The sequence below is a fragment of the Neophocaena asiaeorientalis genome, unplaced genomic scaffold (genome assembly GCF_003031525.2).
Source record: "Neophocaena asiaeorientalis asiaeorientalis breed wild unplaced genomic scaffold, Neophocaena_asiaeorientalis_V1.1 scaffold313, whole genome shotgun sequence".
Taxonomy (NCBI): domain Eukaryota; kingdom Metazoa; phylum Chordata; class Mammalia; order Artiodactyla; family Phocoenidae; genus Neophocaena; species Neophocaena asiaeorientalis.
This window is the reverse complement of record NW_020175412.1, coordinates 348,590-365,215: the sequence shown is the minus strand read 5'-3', so window position 1 is coordinate 365,215 and position 16,626 is coordinate 348,590. Positions and strand designations below refer to the sequence as shown.

Genomic DNA, 16,626 nt, shown 5'->3' with positions numbered 1-16,626 from the left:
CCACTCCACAGCATGTGGGATCCTCCCGGACCAGGGCTCGAACCTGCATCCCCTGCACTGGCAGGCAGATTCCCAGCCACTGTGCCACCAGGGAAGGCCAAGAACTGTTAAAAGGTTGCTTTGAAGGGGTGGGATGGAGATGGGGAGAGTCAAGGCAGGGGACCATTGGTTTTTATCATGTGCTCCTTCTGTACTGTTTGATTTGTTGCCATGTATGTGCATTACTTTAATAAAAATAAGATCTTAAAAACTTCATGTTGATCTTACAACAAAATAGTTATATATCTTATGACACTTTATGACAATATCAGAATGGGTATGTGGATATCCAATTAGACTTGCCTCCACGGAGGAAAATCACACTGTAATGTGCCTTGCATATGTTTATGAAGAGGGTTGGAAAGGATATTATGGGACTTAAAACATTGGCAGTACTTGAGCATAGTAGTGGAGGCTCTGGTATTTGGCATCATACTGGCCTGGGTTCAAGTCCTCTCTCTGCCATTCATTAGTTGCTCTGTCATGGGCAAGTTACCTCCCTCACCCCCAATTTGTCCACCATAAAATGAGGCTAATGCTCATACAGTAGAAATGTAAGCCCTTCAAGAGAAAGAGCCACCTCTGTAGAAGTGCATAATATATAGTTGATGCTCAATGTCTGCATATGAGGCCCGAACCTGCCTTACAGGTATGTGCTGATGAAGGACTCAATGTGCAAAGAGCAGGGGAGAAGGAGTGTTAGTTCAAAAGTGGGTAGCCGGTTTCCTCGTCTATGGGAAATTTGCCTTTGGTTTAATAAAATGTAGTCATTTTGGCTATGGAAAGAATAGCTCTCAGGGCTTAGAGTGATACAAAATGAATTAAATTGCCCTGTACATAAAAGGAAGAAAACAATAAGAATTCACCAGCAGCTCAAGGGAGAGGGCACATGAGCCTGGAAATGGAAAGGAGGGGAGCTGCTTTTTCTGAGTATTGGGAACAGAAAGAACCCAACAGCGATAGGGAGTGGGGTCCAGGAGAAGGGTTGGTTAGGAAGCTTTTCCCAGTGATGGGAAAGGCTTAGGAAACGTGAAGAACAGGAAAGTCTGATGTCCAATATTAAGTTGGTTGCTAGGCTGTGCTGTACAACTTAGATGACTAAAGAAGTGATAGGTAGCCTTGGAAGGAAATCTTTGACACTTACTCCCAGCCTTCAGAATTTTCCAACATTCAGAGGTACTGATTTTTATATAGTTTGGGGGAAAGGAAATGTGTTAGGAGAGGACTGGTGGTGAGGATATTCTGGGCTTCTCATGTAAGCTTTAGGTGTCTGAAATCTTTGATGTCCCGGTAGTAGGCAGTTTCATCCCCTGACATTCTGCAGTAAGCAGTCTTTAGCCTGCCTTTCCTTATCACCTGAACAGAGCTGCTTGGTGATAACTCAGCTTTTCATCTTTGTTCCTAGTTAATATGTAGGATCTATATGATTTCAGGTATTTTCCTGCTGATTTATGAATGCTGGAAACCGGTCTGGGACACAGTGACCTAGGTTCATCAGAGTTTATGGGCAGATGCTGAAGTTCAAAAGATTCCAAGAGTTTACAAAGAGAGAAGGTGGGAGGAAATCTCTCTAGTCAAATGATGAAGATTGTAAGTGAATTTATTTTTTTTTCTCCTGTTAAGGTTTCATCCTGTCCTCTGATCCCCAGATCATAAGATGAATGATTATGGTGTTATGCTATGAAGGTGTTTGGCATTGAGAGGCACTGGGGAAGTTTGGCTTTGAAAGTCTCTGGGAATGTCTCTCTGATGGACATGGACTGAGATTTTGCCTGAGTCCCTTGAGTCCAATATCTCCTAAGGATCTGACTCTATATTCTTTTAAAGTTATCCCAGGATCCCAAAGGCCACAACCAGGACTTAAAATGTTGTGGAATTTAAATGATGGAGGTTGTAACAGAGGGTAGATATAACAGAGGGCGTTCCATAGGGAAGAAATCGTATGAGCAATGGCTCCTAAGTAACAGAAGGCAGGGCACATCTGGTAATAGTGAAGTGTTTGTTTGGAATATACACAGTACTCAGAAAAATAGCAAGAAAAAGCCTGGAAAACTAGTCAGGGCTAGATTTTGGGAGAGTCTCAAAATCAGAGTCAGACATTTCTTGAAAGAGTAGTTTATGCTCATTGTCAGGAATACCTCACCTGCAATTCACATCTCAACTCACTGCAGTCATAAAACTTCCACATGGCATAGACTCCCAAACAGTGGTTTCAATCAGACATACATGTATTTATCTCACCTAAAAGAAATCCAGAGTTAGGCAGTCCAAAGTTTGTATGGTGGCCCTATGAAATTGTTAGAGATCCCGATTCTTCTCAGTTTACTCCTCCACTATCCTTAGGGTGTGACCCTTGTCCTCATGGCCTTTATTCCAGGAGGCTATGTGTCCAGGTAAAAATCAGATTTTCTATTAATAGGGAAGGAGAGGAGAATGTATACTGGAGTAAACAGTTATCGACCTATGCCACAAGTGTGAAACTATCCCCTCCGAGGTCACCAGAGACCAGACCACTACCTGACTGCTACAATCCCTAGACATTTTTCAGGACTTTTCTTGACCTCTGGGTAGTATTCAACACTATTGACCCCTCCCACCTTTTGAAATATTCTCTTCCTTTGGTTTTGTGGCATTACTTTCTCCTGCTTTTCGCTCTGTCTCCTTGGTCATTACTTATCTGTCTCTCTCCTGGGCTCCTTTTCCTTCACCTATGCTGAGGTTGCTGTTGGCCTCCAGGGCTCTTCCCTGGGCCCCGTCTCTTCTAAGGTTTTTATTCTTCCCAGGCCCAGGGAAGAGCCATTAGTATTCCATATGTTAGTGAAAGGGGTTACCATCTACACATTTGATCTCTCAAATTAGATTCCCAAAAGTTGCCTTTGACACTTCCCTCCTCCTCACCCCTTTCCCTACATCCAATTATTCATAAAGCCTTGCTTTTTATTTCTTTAATATCTTCTGAATTCAATCACTTCTCATGACCTCCACTGCTACCACTCTAGGCCTAACCACAATCATTGTTTACCTGGATGACTAGTCTCCCTTTTTCCAGGAAGACATCTAATTCACACTCCTAATGGGTTAGGCAGCTAGAGTGGTGTTCTTTCTAGAACACAAATCTATGTTGCATCCAAGCCTAGAACCCTTCAATAATCTCTCAGTGTTATCAGGATCAAGACCTATCAGGATCAAGACCAAAGTCTTTATCTTGGCATTCAAGGCTTGCCATGATTTGAAAGGGATGGGAATTTGGGGTACTAGAACTGGAAGAAAAGAAGGGCTGTGTCTAGTGTGAAATAAAGCCCTGTAGATGGGGGGAGAGAACCTAGGAGGTAAGAAAGTGGTGAGCTGATGTCACAAACTTGGAGGGAGCAACAATTTAGAGAAAAAGTCAGGAGAACAGAAGCCCACCATGAATATCTGTGAAGTATGTGTGCATGTGTATGTTGAATTGTCCATAGAACATAGGGATTCATATTTTATTTGCTTAATAGAGGAAAAGGTGACTTCATAAAGCAGAAGACATAACCATTTGAATTACTTTTGATATAGGAAACATATTGAATATTAATCCTATAACTGATCACTGTGTTGACTTTTATTATGGTTTCTAACAACATTAATTGATGCTCTCAGGTTGTCCAGGTCTGCATTCATATACTCTGTAATTAATGATAATGTTGTCTACTTTCAATTTTTTATACATCTTATTTTGTTCTCTTGAATAGACCCAATTATTGATACTTATGTGAATTTATTACGTGGTAAAGGTGCCATTTCAAATCAGTGGGGGAAAAGATGGATTAATTTGCACATGGTGTAGGGATGAGGCTATATTTTTGGAAAATAATTAATCTTTATACAAAATAAATGTTGGAGTGATCAAACATTTAAATGTAAATAAAAAAGCCATAAAACTGCTTGGAATAAAAGCAGTGATTATTATAACAGGAGTGTGGAAAGCATCTCTAAGCATAAGGCAGAATCTAGTCATGGTAAAGGAAAACCTGATACATTTCACTACATAATAATTAATCCTTTTTGTATAGCAAATATTATCCTAAATAACATGAAAAATATTTGTAGTATATGCAACACATAAACATGCAAGAGACATTGCTGGTGGAAATGTTATTCTGTGTATCTTTTTAAAGTTGACAAGTTTTGTATCAAAATGGAGTCAGCACTGCTTGTAATAGTAAATAAAAAATGGAAACAATCTAAATGTCTATGTATCCTGGACTGGTTAAATACATTATGGGACATTTACAGAGAAAAGATTATGGAGCAGTTAAGAAAAATGTGCACTATGGAAAGCTGTTTAAAATATATAACTGGGAAAAAATAAAACAAACCCTGGTCACAGAACAGTAGGTATAGTGTACCATTTGTGGGGAGAAAACCCAAATAATTAGTATATAAATAGAAACAAATCTGGAAGAATGTATATCAGAACGTTAGTAGTGGTTATTTCTGGGGCATGAGATAAGGGTAGCCTTTCATTGGTATGTTACATATTTCTGCATAATTTGAAATTTCACAACTACAACATGTTACTTTTGAAATAAGCAATATATATATATATATATATATAAACATATTCAATAAATGAATCCCTTTTTTTTTTTCAGACCAAGCCTGGTACAGTGGCATAAACATGGGCTTCGGCGTCAGACAGCCCTGAGCTGGGCCCCATTGCCCCACCCCCGAGGAAGGAGAAGGGGGGTGGCAGGGGGCTGCGGAAAGGGGCTGGGCTGGGCTGGGCTGGGCTGGCTGCAGCTCTAGTCCAGATTGCTCTGAGCCTCTATTTACGCATGCGCACTATGGATCTCTGGAAAGGGGCGTGTAGTGAAAGGCCAGTTTGGAGACAAGCCAGCTGCCAAATGCGCATGTGCACGGTGGACATCAAAGAAAGCTTCTGCTGGGAAAGCGGGCGGGGCTGAGATGGGCCCTGCAACGGATGCGCATGCGCACTGTCGACTTGCGGCTGGGGGGGGTGTGCACTGGGAAAAGGGGCGGGGTCCTCAGAGCTGCCGCGCTGGCACATCTTCCTGGAGTAGGGGAGGGTACGGCTGCAGAGAATTGAGATCTAGGCGCTCTGGATTACTGATTTTGAGAACGGGGGCCTTGGGGGGGGGGGGGGAGAGGGTTTGGGATTGGGACCCTAGGGAAGGTGGGTATCAGCCTCCAGGCCGAGCGGGAGAGAGGACGTTAAGTGAGCTCGCCTATTAACCCAGGCCTTCTCTCCTTCAGGCTCAGCTCTTGCCAGGCCAACTTGAGACATGGCTGACACAAGCGAGAGTGGTACGGGTCCAGCCCACTTCCAGGTAAGCCCTTCTTCTGCCCTCTCCCTAGCTGCATTTGCTCTCCAGCCCCTGTTGCTGCCCCAAATCTCTTGGCACCTCCCCTCCCATCCCAGCCCTTCTCCATCTACCTCCCTGCTTCGTTGCCGCCTCCCTCCCCCAAGTAGAGGGAGGGAGGAGGGAAGGAAGGAGGGAGGAAGGAAGGCGGGAGGGAGGGTAGGCCCGCCCCTCTTCTGCTCAGAGGAAAGGGAGGCCTTGTTGGGCTGAGGTGGTCAGAGCACACTGCAAGTAGGAGTTAGTGTAGGTCAGAGAAGTGAGGCCCTGGAATTTTGGGGCCATTTGCCTAGTTGGGGGTGGGGAGAAGGTCTGTGAGCTTCCCTGCTTCCTCTTGCAGGCTGAAGCTTCAGAAGAGGACCGTGGCTTGAAGATGCAGACCCTATTGACAGTGACCCAGAACTTGGAGGTCTCAGAGGCACCAAAGGCCTCAAAGGCACCAGAGGTCTCAAAGGCCATGAAGGTCTCAAATGCTGCAGGAGTTTCAAAGACCACAGAGGTCTCAAAGGCCACAGAGGCTCAGGAGGTATCTGCCACTCAGGCCTCAGCTACCGCTAAGCTGACTGATACCCAGGTTCTGGCAGCTGAAGCGAAGAATCCGGCAGCTGACACCAAGGTGCAGAATACTGACCCTCAGGCTGTGACAATGCCTGCTACTGAGACCAAAAAGGTCAGCTGTGGGGCTGATACGAAGGTCAATACAAAGACCCTGGAGACTGAGGCTGCTGCCTCTCAGGCTCTGGCAGATGAACCTGAGCCTGAGGGTGCAGCTGCACAGGCTCAGGAGAATCAGGATACTCGGCCCAAGGTCAAGGCCAAGAAAGCCCGAAAGGTAAGACCCTTGCCTTTCTGTTTCTCTCAGTTGGTTCATGGTTCTATAAACCTTTAGAAAGTTCCCTCAGCTCATCAAGGCTGTGGCGGGACACTAAGAGAAATGTGATATAATTCCTGTTTTCAGAAAGCTCACAGACTGGTGGGCACATGAGACAGGAATACGAACAGCTGCAATCTGAATGAAATGCAGTTTATATTTACATAGTAGCTACCATATGTCAGGCCTTGAGCTAGGCACATTCACACAGGTTATCTCATTAAATCCTGAAAGTAATCTAGTTTTGTAGAGAAGGAAGCTGAGTCCCAGAGAGGTGGAGTGTCGTGTCCAGGATGGTATAAGCAGAGCCAGTGGTGCACACAAGAGGAGGAGAAGCCTCAGGCCCCATCCTTGTGTTGCTCCTGGCCTGGTGGGAAGATGAAACTCCTGCTTGGAAAACAGTGAAAGACAAATCCAAGACTCAGGCTGTTACTACAAGAGTGGGATTAGAGGGGACTTCAGGAAGAGAGAAGATGAGGAAAAAGGACCATCTGCATCATCTGGCAATGTTGTGCTTGCTCTTCATTGATGCAGGTGAAGCATCTGAATGGGGAAGAGGATGGCAGCAGTGACCAGAGTCAGGCTTCTGGAACCACGGGCGGCCGAAGGATCTCAAAGGCCCTAATGGCCTCAATGGCCCGCAGGGCTTCAAGGGGCCCCATAGCCTTTTGGGCCCGCAGGGCATCAAGGACTCGGTTGGCTGCTTGGGCCCGGAGAGCTTTGCTTTCTCTGAGGTCACCTAAGGCCCGTAGGGGGAAGGCTCGCCGCAGAGCTGCTAAGCTCCAGTCATCCCAAGAGCCTGAAACACCACCACCTCGGGATGTAGCCCTTTTGCAAGGGAGGGTAAGAAACCTGTCCTCTCCACTCAGCGTTATTCACGGCTTTGCCTGCCCTCTTCTCTGCCATCCTCTCAAGTCTTCTGCAAGCATGTTTTGATCATTCCATCTTTTCCTCCTCTCCCAGGCCAATGATTTGGTGAAGTACCTGTTGGTTAAAGACCAGACAAAGATTCCCATCAAACGCTCAGGTAGAGTTCTACTAACCCTCCCTTCCCCCAGCTCTGTTCTCCATTGCCCTCTCCCCCATGTGCTGAGGGCATTTCTTGCTCTCCTGCTCCCACTTATGTCCTCCTAAAGTTCTAATTTGGCAGTAGTAGTATCTCTGTTCATTAGCTCAGAACCTGTTTATGCCACCCACAGCATGGTTGGTAAAGGGTCTTTAGTTTGGGTATGGGGGCCACCCGGCCTCACTTCTGCCCAGGTGCTTGCAACACTCTCCCCTTGCAGACATGCTGAAGGACATCATCAAAGAATACACTGATGTGTACCCTGAAATCATTGAACGAGCAGGCTATTCCTTGGAGAAGGTGAAGGGGCAGACCTCGGGGATGGGTGCAATGGGGTAGCCTCGAATCAAACAAAGGTGTACATGTCTTTACTGGGGGGTACCACAGAGACTAATCCAGCCCCATCACTGTGCAGATGGGCAGACAGTGGCCTAGCAAGGGGCATAGACTAGGTTGAGGTCACACAGTAAGTCAGTGGTAAAATCACAGCTAGGACCCAAGCCACCCAGCTTAGTCCTGACTTCTGTCCACTGCTGGACATGTCCTATAATGTATTTCAGATGTTCTTTCTCCCTTTCATTCCCCACTCTCTGGCTGCCTAGATTCCCACTAATCACAAAGATGATGTTGATTAAAAATAATGCATTTGCTGCCTGTTTGCCATGTGCTGGCCACTCAGCTAAGTGATTTAAGTGCATTATCTCACTGATGTTTCTCTCTCTCTCTCTCTCTCTCTCTCTCACACACACACACACACACACACACACACACACACCTAGGCACAGGGGGAACTGTGGGATGCCCAGAAAGCTGAATTCTGTGATCTCACAAGCTGTTTTCCACATCTGCAGGTATTTGGGATCCAATTAAAGGAAATTGATAAGAATGACCACTTGTACATTCTTCTCAGCACCTTAGAGCCCACTGATGCAGGCATACTGGGAACGTAAGCTGGGAAAGGGCTGGGGTGGGAGGGAGGCTTCTGCTTTTGCCCATGGTACTACTCCATCCCTGTCCTCTCCCCACATCCCCTTAGGAAGTCAGGAAAGACAGAGCCTAAAAACCCCTATTCCAGCTCCTGCACGTAGTTGGAGCCCTGCACACAATAGTGATACCTGATTATGATTTACTGTAGGGTGTAGAAGCCTGGGGCAGGGCACTCCTACTGTCAGGCTTTTTGTTTCTCCAGAAGCTTCCCAGGAAAGCAGACCTGTCATTGCTTATCTCTTCCTGTTGGCCTTGGTAGAATGGTTCTCACAGGAGGGCTTCCTGGTATGAGTGGCTCATGATGCTTGAAGGGCAGGAGCATCAGTGGGGCTCTACGTAGAATTCTCTTGGAGCTGAGGGGTCTGGGAGAGCAAGAAGGGACTCACATTGGCTGGGTGTCCGGGTTGTACTGGGTTGACAAGTACAAGTACAATTCTATCCTCTCAGCAACCTGGGGAGAGGAGAATGTGATTTTCCCATTTTATGAATAGGAGAGTCTAAGTGCCTTGCCCAGGGTCACATAGAGCTTGAAGCATAGACTGGGCAGAATTCTCTCATATGTGAAGAATCTGGGAGAAGCTAGCCTAGTGAGCTGGCTGGTGTGTTTTTTTGCAGATGGCTGCTGGATGTAAACCTTCTCTCTGTCCCATTATTCCCCTAGGACCAAGGACTCACCAAAGCTGGGTCTCCTCATGGTGCTTCTTAGCATCATCTTCATGAACGGAAATAGGTCCAGTGAGGGTGAGTGGCTGGGCTGGCAGCTGAATGGGGGGTCATGGTCGGAATTCCACATGTTCATTTTCTATCCCTGTTTCCTTTTGCCTCCCCTTGCAGCTGTCATCTGGGAGGTGCTGCGCAAGTTGGGGCTGCGCCCTGGGTATGATTGGGCTCTGTCAGTGCTTGCTGTCTGTATTGTCCTTTGGCAAGAGAAGATGGTCCCAGGATTGCATCAGCCTGGTGATCTGGTGGAGTGGGCAGGGTTGCTGGACTGGGTAGAGGGTCCAGGGTTCTGACCTGGGTGGATGGGGAAATGGTCCTGAACTCTGCTGTCTGTCTCACTGACTCTTGGGCTTCTGTGGAGCTTCCATCTTATGTTGGAAGCCTCTTTTCCATGTTGGAAATGTCTCTGCCCACATCTGGGAAGTGCAACAGCCCCAATTATATTTATCTATGTATGTAATTATGTATGTATGTATGTATTTTATCATTTTGTGCTGTCAGGATACATCATTCGCTTTTTGGGGATGTGAAGAAGCTCATTACTGATGAGTTTGTGAAGCAGAAGTAAGTGTCTGTCTAGTGTTCCTGTGTTCCATGCATTTTGCCTGTCTTAGAACTGAGTAATAAAGCTGTGGTGCACGTGCATATGCATATGTGTGCGTATGCAGGTGGTAGTTTATTCCTGAGGTAGTGGCAGAGAACAGAAGCACACATTTCCTGACCTACTTGTACTCTCACATATACCTTTGGAACAATTCTTCAAGGGAGGGATTGTCATCACCAGTATTGTACGCATGAGGAAACTGAAGCTCAGAGAGGTGAAGTAATTTGCTCAGGGTTATTATACAGGTAGCAAACGGAAGAGTTGTATTTAGATCCTGGCCCCAATACCTTGGTTCTTTTTTACTATGCTAGCTAGGGCTTCATAGAAATTAATTCCATAAAGAAATGCCATAGAATGGTAGCTTTAAGCAGCCACATACTGTGCTAGGGTCTTGACTAGTACATCTCATTTCATTTTCATAACTACCCTGCAGAATAGCTGCTGTCACCTCATCCCCTGTATCAGTTGAGCCTAGGGCTCAGAGAGTGGAAGCCTGAGCATGGCTCTGGCTGGTAAAGGATTCATTTGGACCTGAAGCCCAGACCTCCTGACTTTTCTGGCCAGGGCCCACCCTATTCTTGGTCCTTGGAGAACATGTGTGCACTCATACAGGTGTACCAGCACACACCTGTGGGCTCACATACAAATGGTCGAGAGTATGCATGGAGTCCACTGCTCTTGGTTGACTGTTTCTTCCTGTACAGTCATTTCCTAGGGTGGACTGTCCCAGGGTTCAGCCAGGCCATGGACGAGCCCCATGGTGAGGTGTGCTCAGAGCAGGGGGCCTGAAGAAATAGCTCCTCTGTTTACAACACACCCAACAGGAACCTGGGTTATTGTGACAAGGGGCACAAAACTCGTGGCCTTCCTATGAACAAATACCCTACACGTGCCCCCTGCACCTCCACGTGGCTGCTGGGCAGGACCAGTGAGATAGGGCTGAATATTGGAAGAAAAGCTGCAGTATTTAGTGGGGAGTTTTCCACCTAAATGCATGAGTGGGCCACGAGTGGTCTTACAGACATAAAGGCTTTGAACCTCTCTTTTCAAGGTACCTGGACTATGCCAGAGTCCCTAATAGCAATCCGCCTGAGTATGAGTTCTTCTGGGGCCTGCGCTCTTACTATGAGACCAGCAAGATGAAAGTCCTCAAGTTTGCCTGCAAGGTAATTGGAGAGCTGTCCAAGCCTGGCACATCAAGAGCATGGGGTGCCACTGTTTAGGGTAGGCTGTGTGCAGAGCAACCTGCAGCTCATGCATGAACACTCTGAAGCCTGTATTAATGTGCAAACACTCTATCTGAATAGTTTAATCCTTACAACTGACATGTCATTGCCTTACTGCAGATGAGAAAACTCAGGCTCAGAGAGGTTGTCAGGTGTTACGTCCAAGGTCGCAGAGATAGTAAGTGTCAGAGCAGGGATGGAATATTAGGTGTATAATTACTAGTAGTATTTATTGTATTACTATAATTTGCATCTTGTAGGCGCTCAGTGTTCAGATTCTGATCCTTCAGATGGTTGTTATTCCTGTTTCAGGTACAAAAGAAGGATCCCAAGGAATGGGCAGCTCAGTACCGAGAGGCAGTGGAAGCAGATATGAAGGCTGCGGCTGAGGCTGCAGCTGAAGCCAAGGCAAGGGCTGAGATTAGAGCTCGGATGGGCATTGGGCTCGGCTCTGAGAATGCTGCTGGGCCCTGCAACTGGGACGAAGCTGATATTGGACCCTGGGCCAAAGCCCGGATCCAGACGGGAGCTGAAGCTAAAGCCAAAGCCCAGGAGAGTGGTAGTGCCAGCGCTGGTGCCAGTGCCAGTGGCAGCTTTGGTGCTAGCACCAGCCTGACAGCCACTCTCACGTTTGGGCTCTTCGCGGGCCTTGGTGGAGCTGGTGCCAGCACCAGTGGCAACTCTGGTGCCTGTGGTTTCTCCTACAAGTGAGATTTCAGGTATCTATTTAGACTTGACTTGGGGGAAGCCGGGCCTCATGGGAATGGGATGAGGAGCTGGGTGGTTATAGGAAGGCCAAGGTTGGAGGACCACATGGAGAGTGTGAGAAAACACTACTTTTGGCATTTTATTCCTTCTTTTTTGGTGGATATCAATTGACTTTTTGATTTTCTTTTACTTGTGTTTTCAGATATTCCTAATCCCAGCAGTCTTTCTCTTCGAGCCAGGGTGCATCCTCAGAAACCTACTCAACACAGCACTCTAGGCAGCCACTATCAATCAATTGAAATTGACACTCTACATTAAATCTATTTGCCATTTCTGAGTTTATTGCTTTTTTTGGTGGGCTGTCACATTTTGGTATCACATTTTAAAATGAATTGGGAAAGTTTCCACCTCAATCTGTGCTTAGCTTTAGGTGACATTGTCAAATAGAGTAAAATTAGAGCAAAATTAGCATGTTTCTCTAGGATAGGTTGGGCCCCATCTCTAGCCTATAGAGCAGGCAGGATTGCAGTGGTGTGAAGAGTTATGGGGATTATAGGCATAGAGGACAGACACACTTTGAAGAAGAGCCCTGAGGTGGGCAAGTCTGGAGCAGAAAAATAGAGGAGATTGAACATCAAGTATAGACTCTCCTTTTGAGAAATTTGGGTGAGACAAGAAGGAGGGAGAGGGAGGTAGCTAAAGGGAGATACGGGAACAAGTAGGGATTTTCTTGGGAAAAGAGAGAGAGACTTGAGCAGGCAGGAGCCAAAAGACAGGGAGGTGTTGAAGGCTGACTCGTGCAGCCCAGTCCCTGAGGAGGTGGGTGGGGAGGACCTGTGGGAAGGGACTGTACAGAAGGGACTTGGAGAGGGGACTGTGGAAGGATGTTAGGCAGTGGAGAGGCCCCAGTAGAGCATGGAGCCCATGGTTTTTGGGAGACCCCTTCCCCGTGGCAAGGTGCTCAGTAATCTTGTAGGAATCAAGATGAGTGTTAGTTTATTCCAAGGTTTTCGTTCTGTTGTTTGGTTGTGGAATAAGGACAAGACCAAGGGCAGTGAGTGTATGAGTCTGAATCTTCGTTACTGTATCCACAGTGTCTGACACATAGTAGGTTCACAGAATGGTGGAAGAGATGGACCATGGGACCCAGGCAGGCTTGGTGAGGAAGATGAGGAGATTGTGTGACAGACTGGGAGACAGTGCAGGGGTTTGTGGACAGGAGTCTTTGAAGTCTATGAATAAGGCAGAACATTAAGTGAATATACTAAGTGCCTGCTACGTGCCATGTTCTAGATGTCTGGGAAGGAATGTTGAGAGAACTGGAAGGATAAACTGGGGCACTAGTCAGATGGTCAGACAATGGGATGATTATATTTAAGAAGACAGCAGAGATAACTCTGGGTGATGAGAAGGTCCAAGGAGTAGGTGGTTAAACGGGAGAGAAGGTGATGGTTCCTAGACATGAGGGGTCAATGGCCTGGGAAGATGGGGTATTGGTTGGGTTATCCATTTGGACAGTGAAATCACCAAGGATGGAGGCAAGTGCCAAAGTCCCTTCGTGTAGTCCTCCCAGCTCTAGTGCCCACTAAGGCATGCGGCCTGCAGGCAATCAGAGATCCACCTTTGCCCTGTTTTGGGGAGTATTTCCCTGGACCTTTCTTTCCAGGAAGCTCTCATCATCTAATTGCCACATTACCAGATTCCTTATCTGGGACAGAGTCTTGCAAACAATGAGGCTCTAGTAACAGCTGCCTTTCCCCTCCTGTAGACTCTGTAAGCAGTAAAGGAACAAGGTTTGCTGCTTAGGGAACAGGATCTAAAAAAGAAAAAGCTGCACCCAGAGCAAGGTAGTTCCTTGCCTGTGGTCATGAATTGAGACCTGCTTTTGCTGCTGAGGTTGTTCTTCACTGGAAACAAAGATTCTTCCATTAATTCCATAGGCCATGGTCCCCTCGGGGTGGATAGTACCTAGGAGAGGTAGACAAGGCCAGAGGCAGCTTAGACCTAGGAAGGGCTCTCTAGTGGGTGGGTACCATGTCCAGGGCCCTCTCAGACTTCCAGGTGATGTCCATCTGAAAATGGAACGGGGGCGGTGATGGTGAGGGGTGGCAAGGAACTTGGGGACTATGATTCTAATAAAAATTGAGTTCAAAAAAAAATTGAGTTCAAAGTGCTTGATAGAGATAAGGGTGAATCATAGTCATGAAGAACTCTGACCTTCCCACTTACCTTCCCTCTGCAGACCACTAGGTTTGCAGGGCTCCCTACCTCTTCTCCTTTCCTACAAGGCTTAGACTTTGACAGGGCAAGTGATGGACTTTTTCTCACTACCCAAGTGTAAGGACTGAAGGCATGTGAGGCAGGGAGGAAGAGCTCAAGTCCAGCTCCAGGCAACTGGGGAGTGGCCAGAGCTAGGAAGAGGGAGTGCCAGGGGAAATGGGGATAGACCCTGGTTCATGTTTTTTGTCAGCTTGGAGGCCACTACTACAATGGAAGAACTCCCACAGTATATCATTAATTCCAAATAATTCTAGAATGTATCATATATCCTCCATTTGGCTAGGAGTGGGAAAAGCCCCTAGAGCAGTTTATCTATTTTTTATTATCACCCCCCAAGAAGCCTATTTAGACATTTTTGTCCTAATTGCTACCCCCCATGAAATTTGAATATCACAGATATACTGTATATCTATTTAAAAATTATGTACATTTGCACTTTATACATAAGAAGATATTTTATTCAATACAGGGTTTATAGTGACTAAATAAAATGTTTAAAAGTTTAACAATTTGTAAAAGCTATGAACATATAACTATTTGCTGAGCAACTTTAAATGTAACCTATTTACACTGTAAGGTATCAGAGTACATAAGTAAATTAGCAATTTATGTAACTGATGATATTAGCAGTGTAATCAAAATTTTAAAATACTATTCAAAACTTATTTTTTCAGCAGAAGTAAAACAAATGAAGTTTTAAATTTCTTAAAAATTATTTTTAGTGTAATTAACTTTTAAGTGTTGCTTGATATGAGAAAACTTTTAACTAGCTCTTGGATATTCATTCAGGTATCATCAACATTTTTCTTTTCAGTACTTGACATAATTAATGATAGATTGAGTAACTTTTGTAGAATTAAATAAAAGCCATTTTTCTTTAATTCTCAAAGCCCAAACAACACACAGAGCCACTGAGGATCAAACATAAAGGCAGTCAATGGCAGCCAAAAGGCACAAGCTGGTCACTTCTGCAAGAATGAGCAATAGATTGAAAGTCTTCCAATCATAGCCATCTATTTGCCATGGTTTTGTAGTGTTGATCTTGCATACATTTTGTGTATTTTCCTCATTGTTGCTCATGTGAAACCCAAGAAAACCCAGTAACAGAAATTAAATATTAAAGAGTAAGATTCCTCAGGTAGGGCTGAGCTTTAGAGGGCCACAAACTATTGTAATTTTTGTGAAAGTTTTTTGTGATTTTTGTCCCCCACAAGGACCAATTTTCACTCCCTTGTGGGGTGATTACCCACCATCCTATCTTCCCTTTACCCCTGCATTGAGAATAGAAACCCTACAGCAACATTTCACCTGGACTGAATAAAACAAGGTAGAATGAATGCTGAGTGGGGTGCGGGGAAGAAGAGAGAGAGAGGGAGGGAGAATGAGAGGAAGAAAAGAAAGGAAGGGAGGGAGGGAGGAAAAGAAAACAAGAAATATCTACTAGAGACCAACCATTTGTGAAAACAAAATGGATAACAATATTTTTCTCCAAACTTACACTTTCAAAAATGCTTTGGTCCAACATAATACTATTAATCCATGTACAATTGCCATTCATCCCTTCAAAACGCGATCACCCCAAATCTTATTACCTACTATCTCCAGCCTCCAGTCTAGGAATTTTTGGGTGATGTCCTTTTCTTTTCTATCTACCTTGCAACCCATTCTAGATATGCTACAAGCTATGAACTAGACTGTACATTGAACCACCATGACCTGTGAGTGTATGGGTATTGTATCATTTGGATAATCTTTGGATCATCACTGTGTATGATGTGGATGAAGGTACTAAGGGGATTTCCTGGGACTCATATACTCATATATAGAAGGTAGATTAAGCCCTGCTCCAGTGGGTCCAGCAATCCTGAACTGCAAGTTGTGCGTTATGCTCCTGAGATCCTAGAGGTTGCCTCCACAATGACTGTGTGGAATCTGAGCTCTTGGAGGTCCTACCTGTATTGGCTGGCTGTAATATGCGTTGACCTTTTGCCACTGGACATAGAAGTGCTAGGGTCATGCAATGAATCTCCTGAGTTCCAGACATGCTCTTCCTTACCCCATTGTGTAGCAGAGAGATTCCCTATTTCCCCTTGATAGTTGGGACCACTCATCCCAGCCACATAGTAAACACCCTTTTTTTTGCCTATTGGTTCAATGTCATGAGGAACTCCAAATGGCCAGGTGGAAGTCTCAACTTCCTGTGAATCAAAGTTTTGCAATTGTTTCACTAAGTGAAGTGATGAGAGGTGCCATTCCCATTTCCACCCTTTGGTTTCTAGACCTGTGTATTCTGTTTATGGGAGAAAGATCATCATATATTGGTCGTTGATTCACAGAATACACTGAATTCTGCAGGATGTCCCCCAGACCTCACAAAGTGTTGTTTCCTAACTGTCACCAGAACTAAATCTTCCATAGGCCATCCCACCCTTCTGCAAAGGCGGTTGCTTATGGGTGATTGTCCATCGTCGTTAGACCATTTGTCTTACCTCTTTCACTGTGAAATGTGTTCCTTGACCAGAAAAAAAATATTGTATGGGATATCTCAATGATGTACAAAGTGTATACAGTAATTAGAAAATCCAAGGATGGTGGTACTAGTAAAAGCACCAGGGAAGGCAAATCCATTCCAGAATATTTGATTATTTCCATAAGGATAAATTGATGCCCACCCCCTGATGGAAGAGGTCCAATGTAATCCCTCTGTCATCCAAGGATTTGTTGGTCTCCCCAGGAAATGGTGACATATTGGGGTTTCTGCTGTTGAGAAC

At 45.4% G+C, this 16,626-nt stretch overlaps 1 protein-coding gene and 1 non-coding gene across 2 annotated transcripts; both read left to right on the top strand.

Moving 5' to 3' along the window:
- The first annotated feature begins 5,050 nt into the window (after positions 1-5,050).
- MAGED2 (MAGE family member D2) lies at positions 5,051-11,912 on the top strand. Its single transcript, XM_024767196.1, has 13 exons — positions 5,051-5,102; positions 5,290-5,363; positions 5,734-6,225; positions 6,799-7,107; positions 7,228-7,291; positions 7,551-7,630; positions 8,182-8,276; positions 8,979-9,058; positions 9,152-9,194; positions 9,539-9,601; positions 10,693-10,807; positions 11,180-11,586; positions 11,778-11,912. The coding sequence occupies exons 2-12, from the start codon at positions 5,319-5,321 to the stop codon at positions 11,576-11,578; spliced, it is 1,785 nt and encodes a 594-aa protein (XP_024622964.1). The 5' UTR covers positions 5,051-5,102; positions 5,290-5,318; the 3' UTR covers positions 11,579-11,586; positions 11,778-11,912.
- LOC112414628 (small nucleolar RNA SNORA11) lies at positions 10,404-10,532 on the top strand. Its single transcript, XR_003006198.1, has one exon. It is a non-coding gene; the product is annotated as a small nucleolar RNA SNORA11 (small nucleolar RNA).
- Positions 11,913-16,626: the final 4,714 nt, after the last annotated feature.

Coding starts and splice junctions, on each gene's coding strand:
- MAGED2 (XM_024767196.1), top strand. CDS start 5,319: ATGGCTGACACAAGCGAGAGTGGTACGGGTCCAGCCCACTTCCAG. Junction 6,226..6,798: donor AGGCCAAGAAAGCCCGAAAG/GTAAGACCCTTG, acceptor TCATTGATGCAG/GTGAAGCATCTGAATGGGGA. Junction 7,292..7,550: donor GATTCCCATCAAACGCTCAG/GTAGAGTTCTAC, acceptor CTCCCCTTGCAG/ACATGCTGAAGGACATCATC.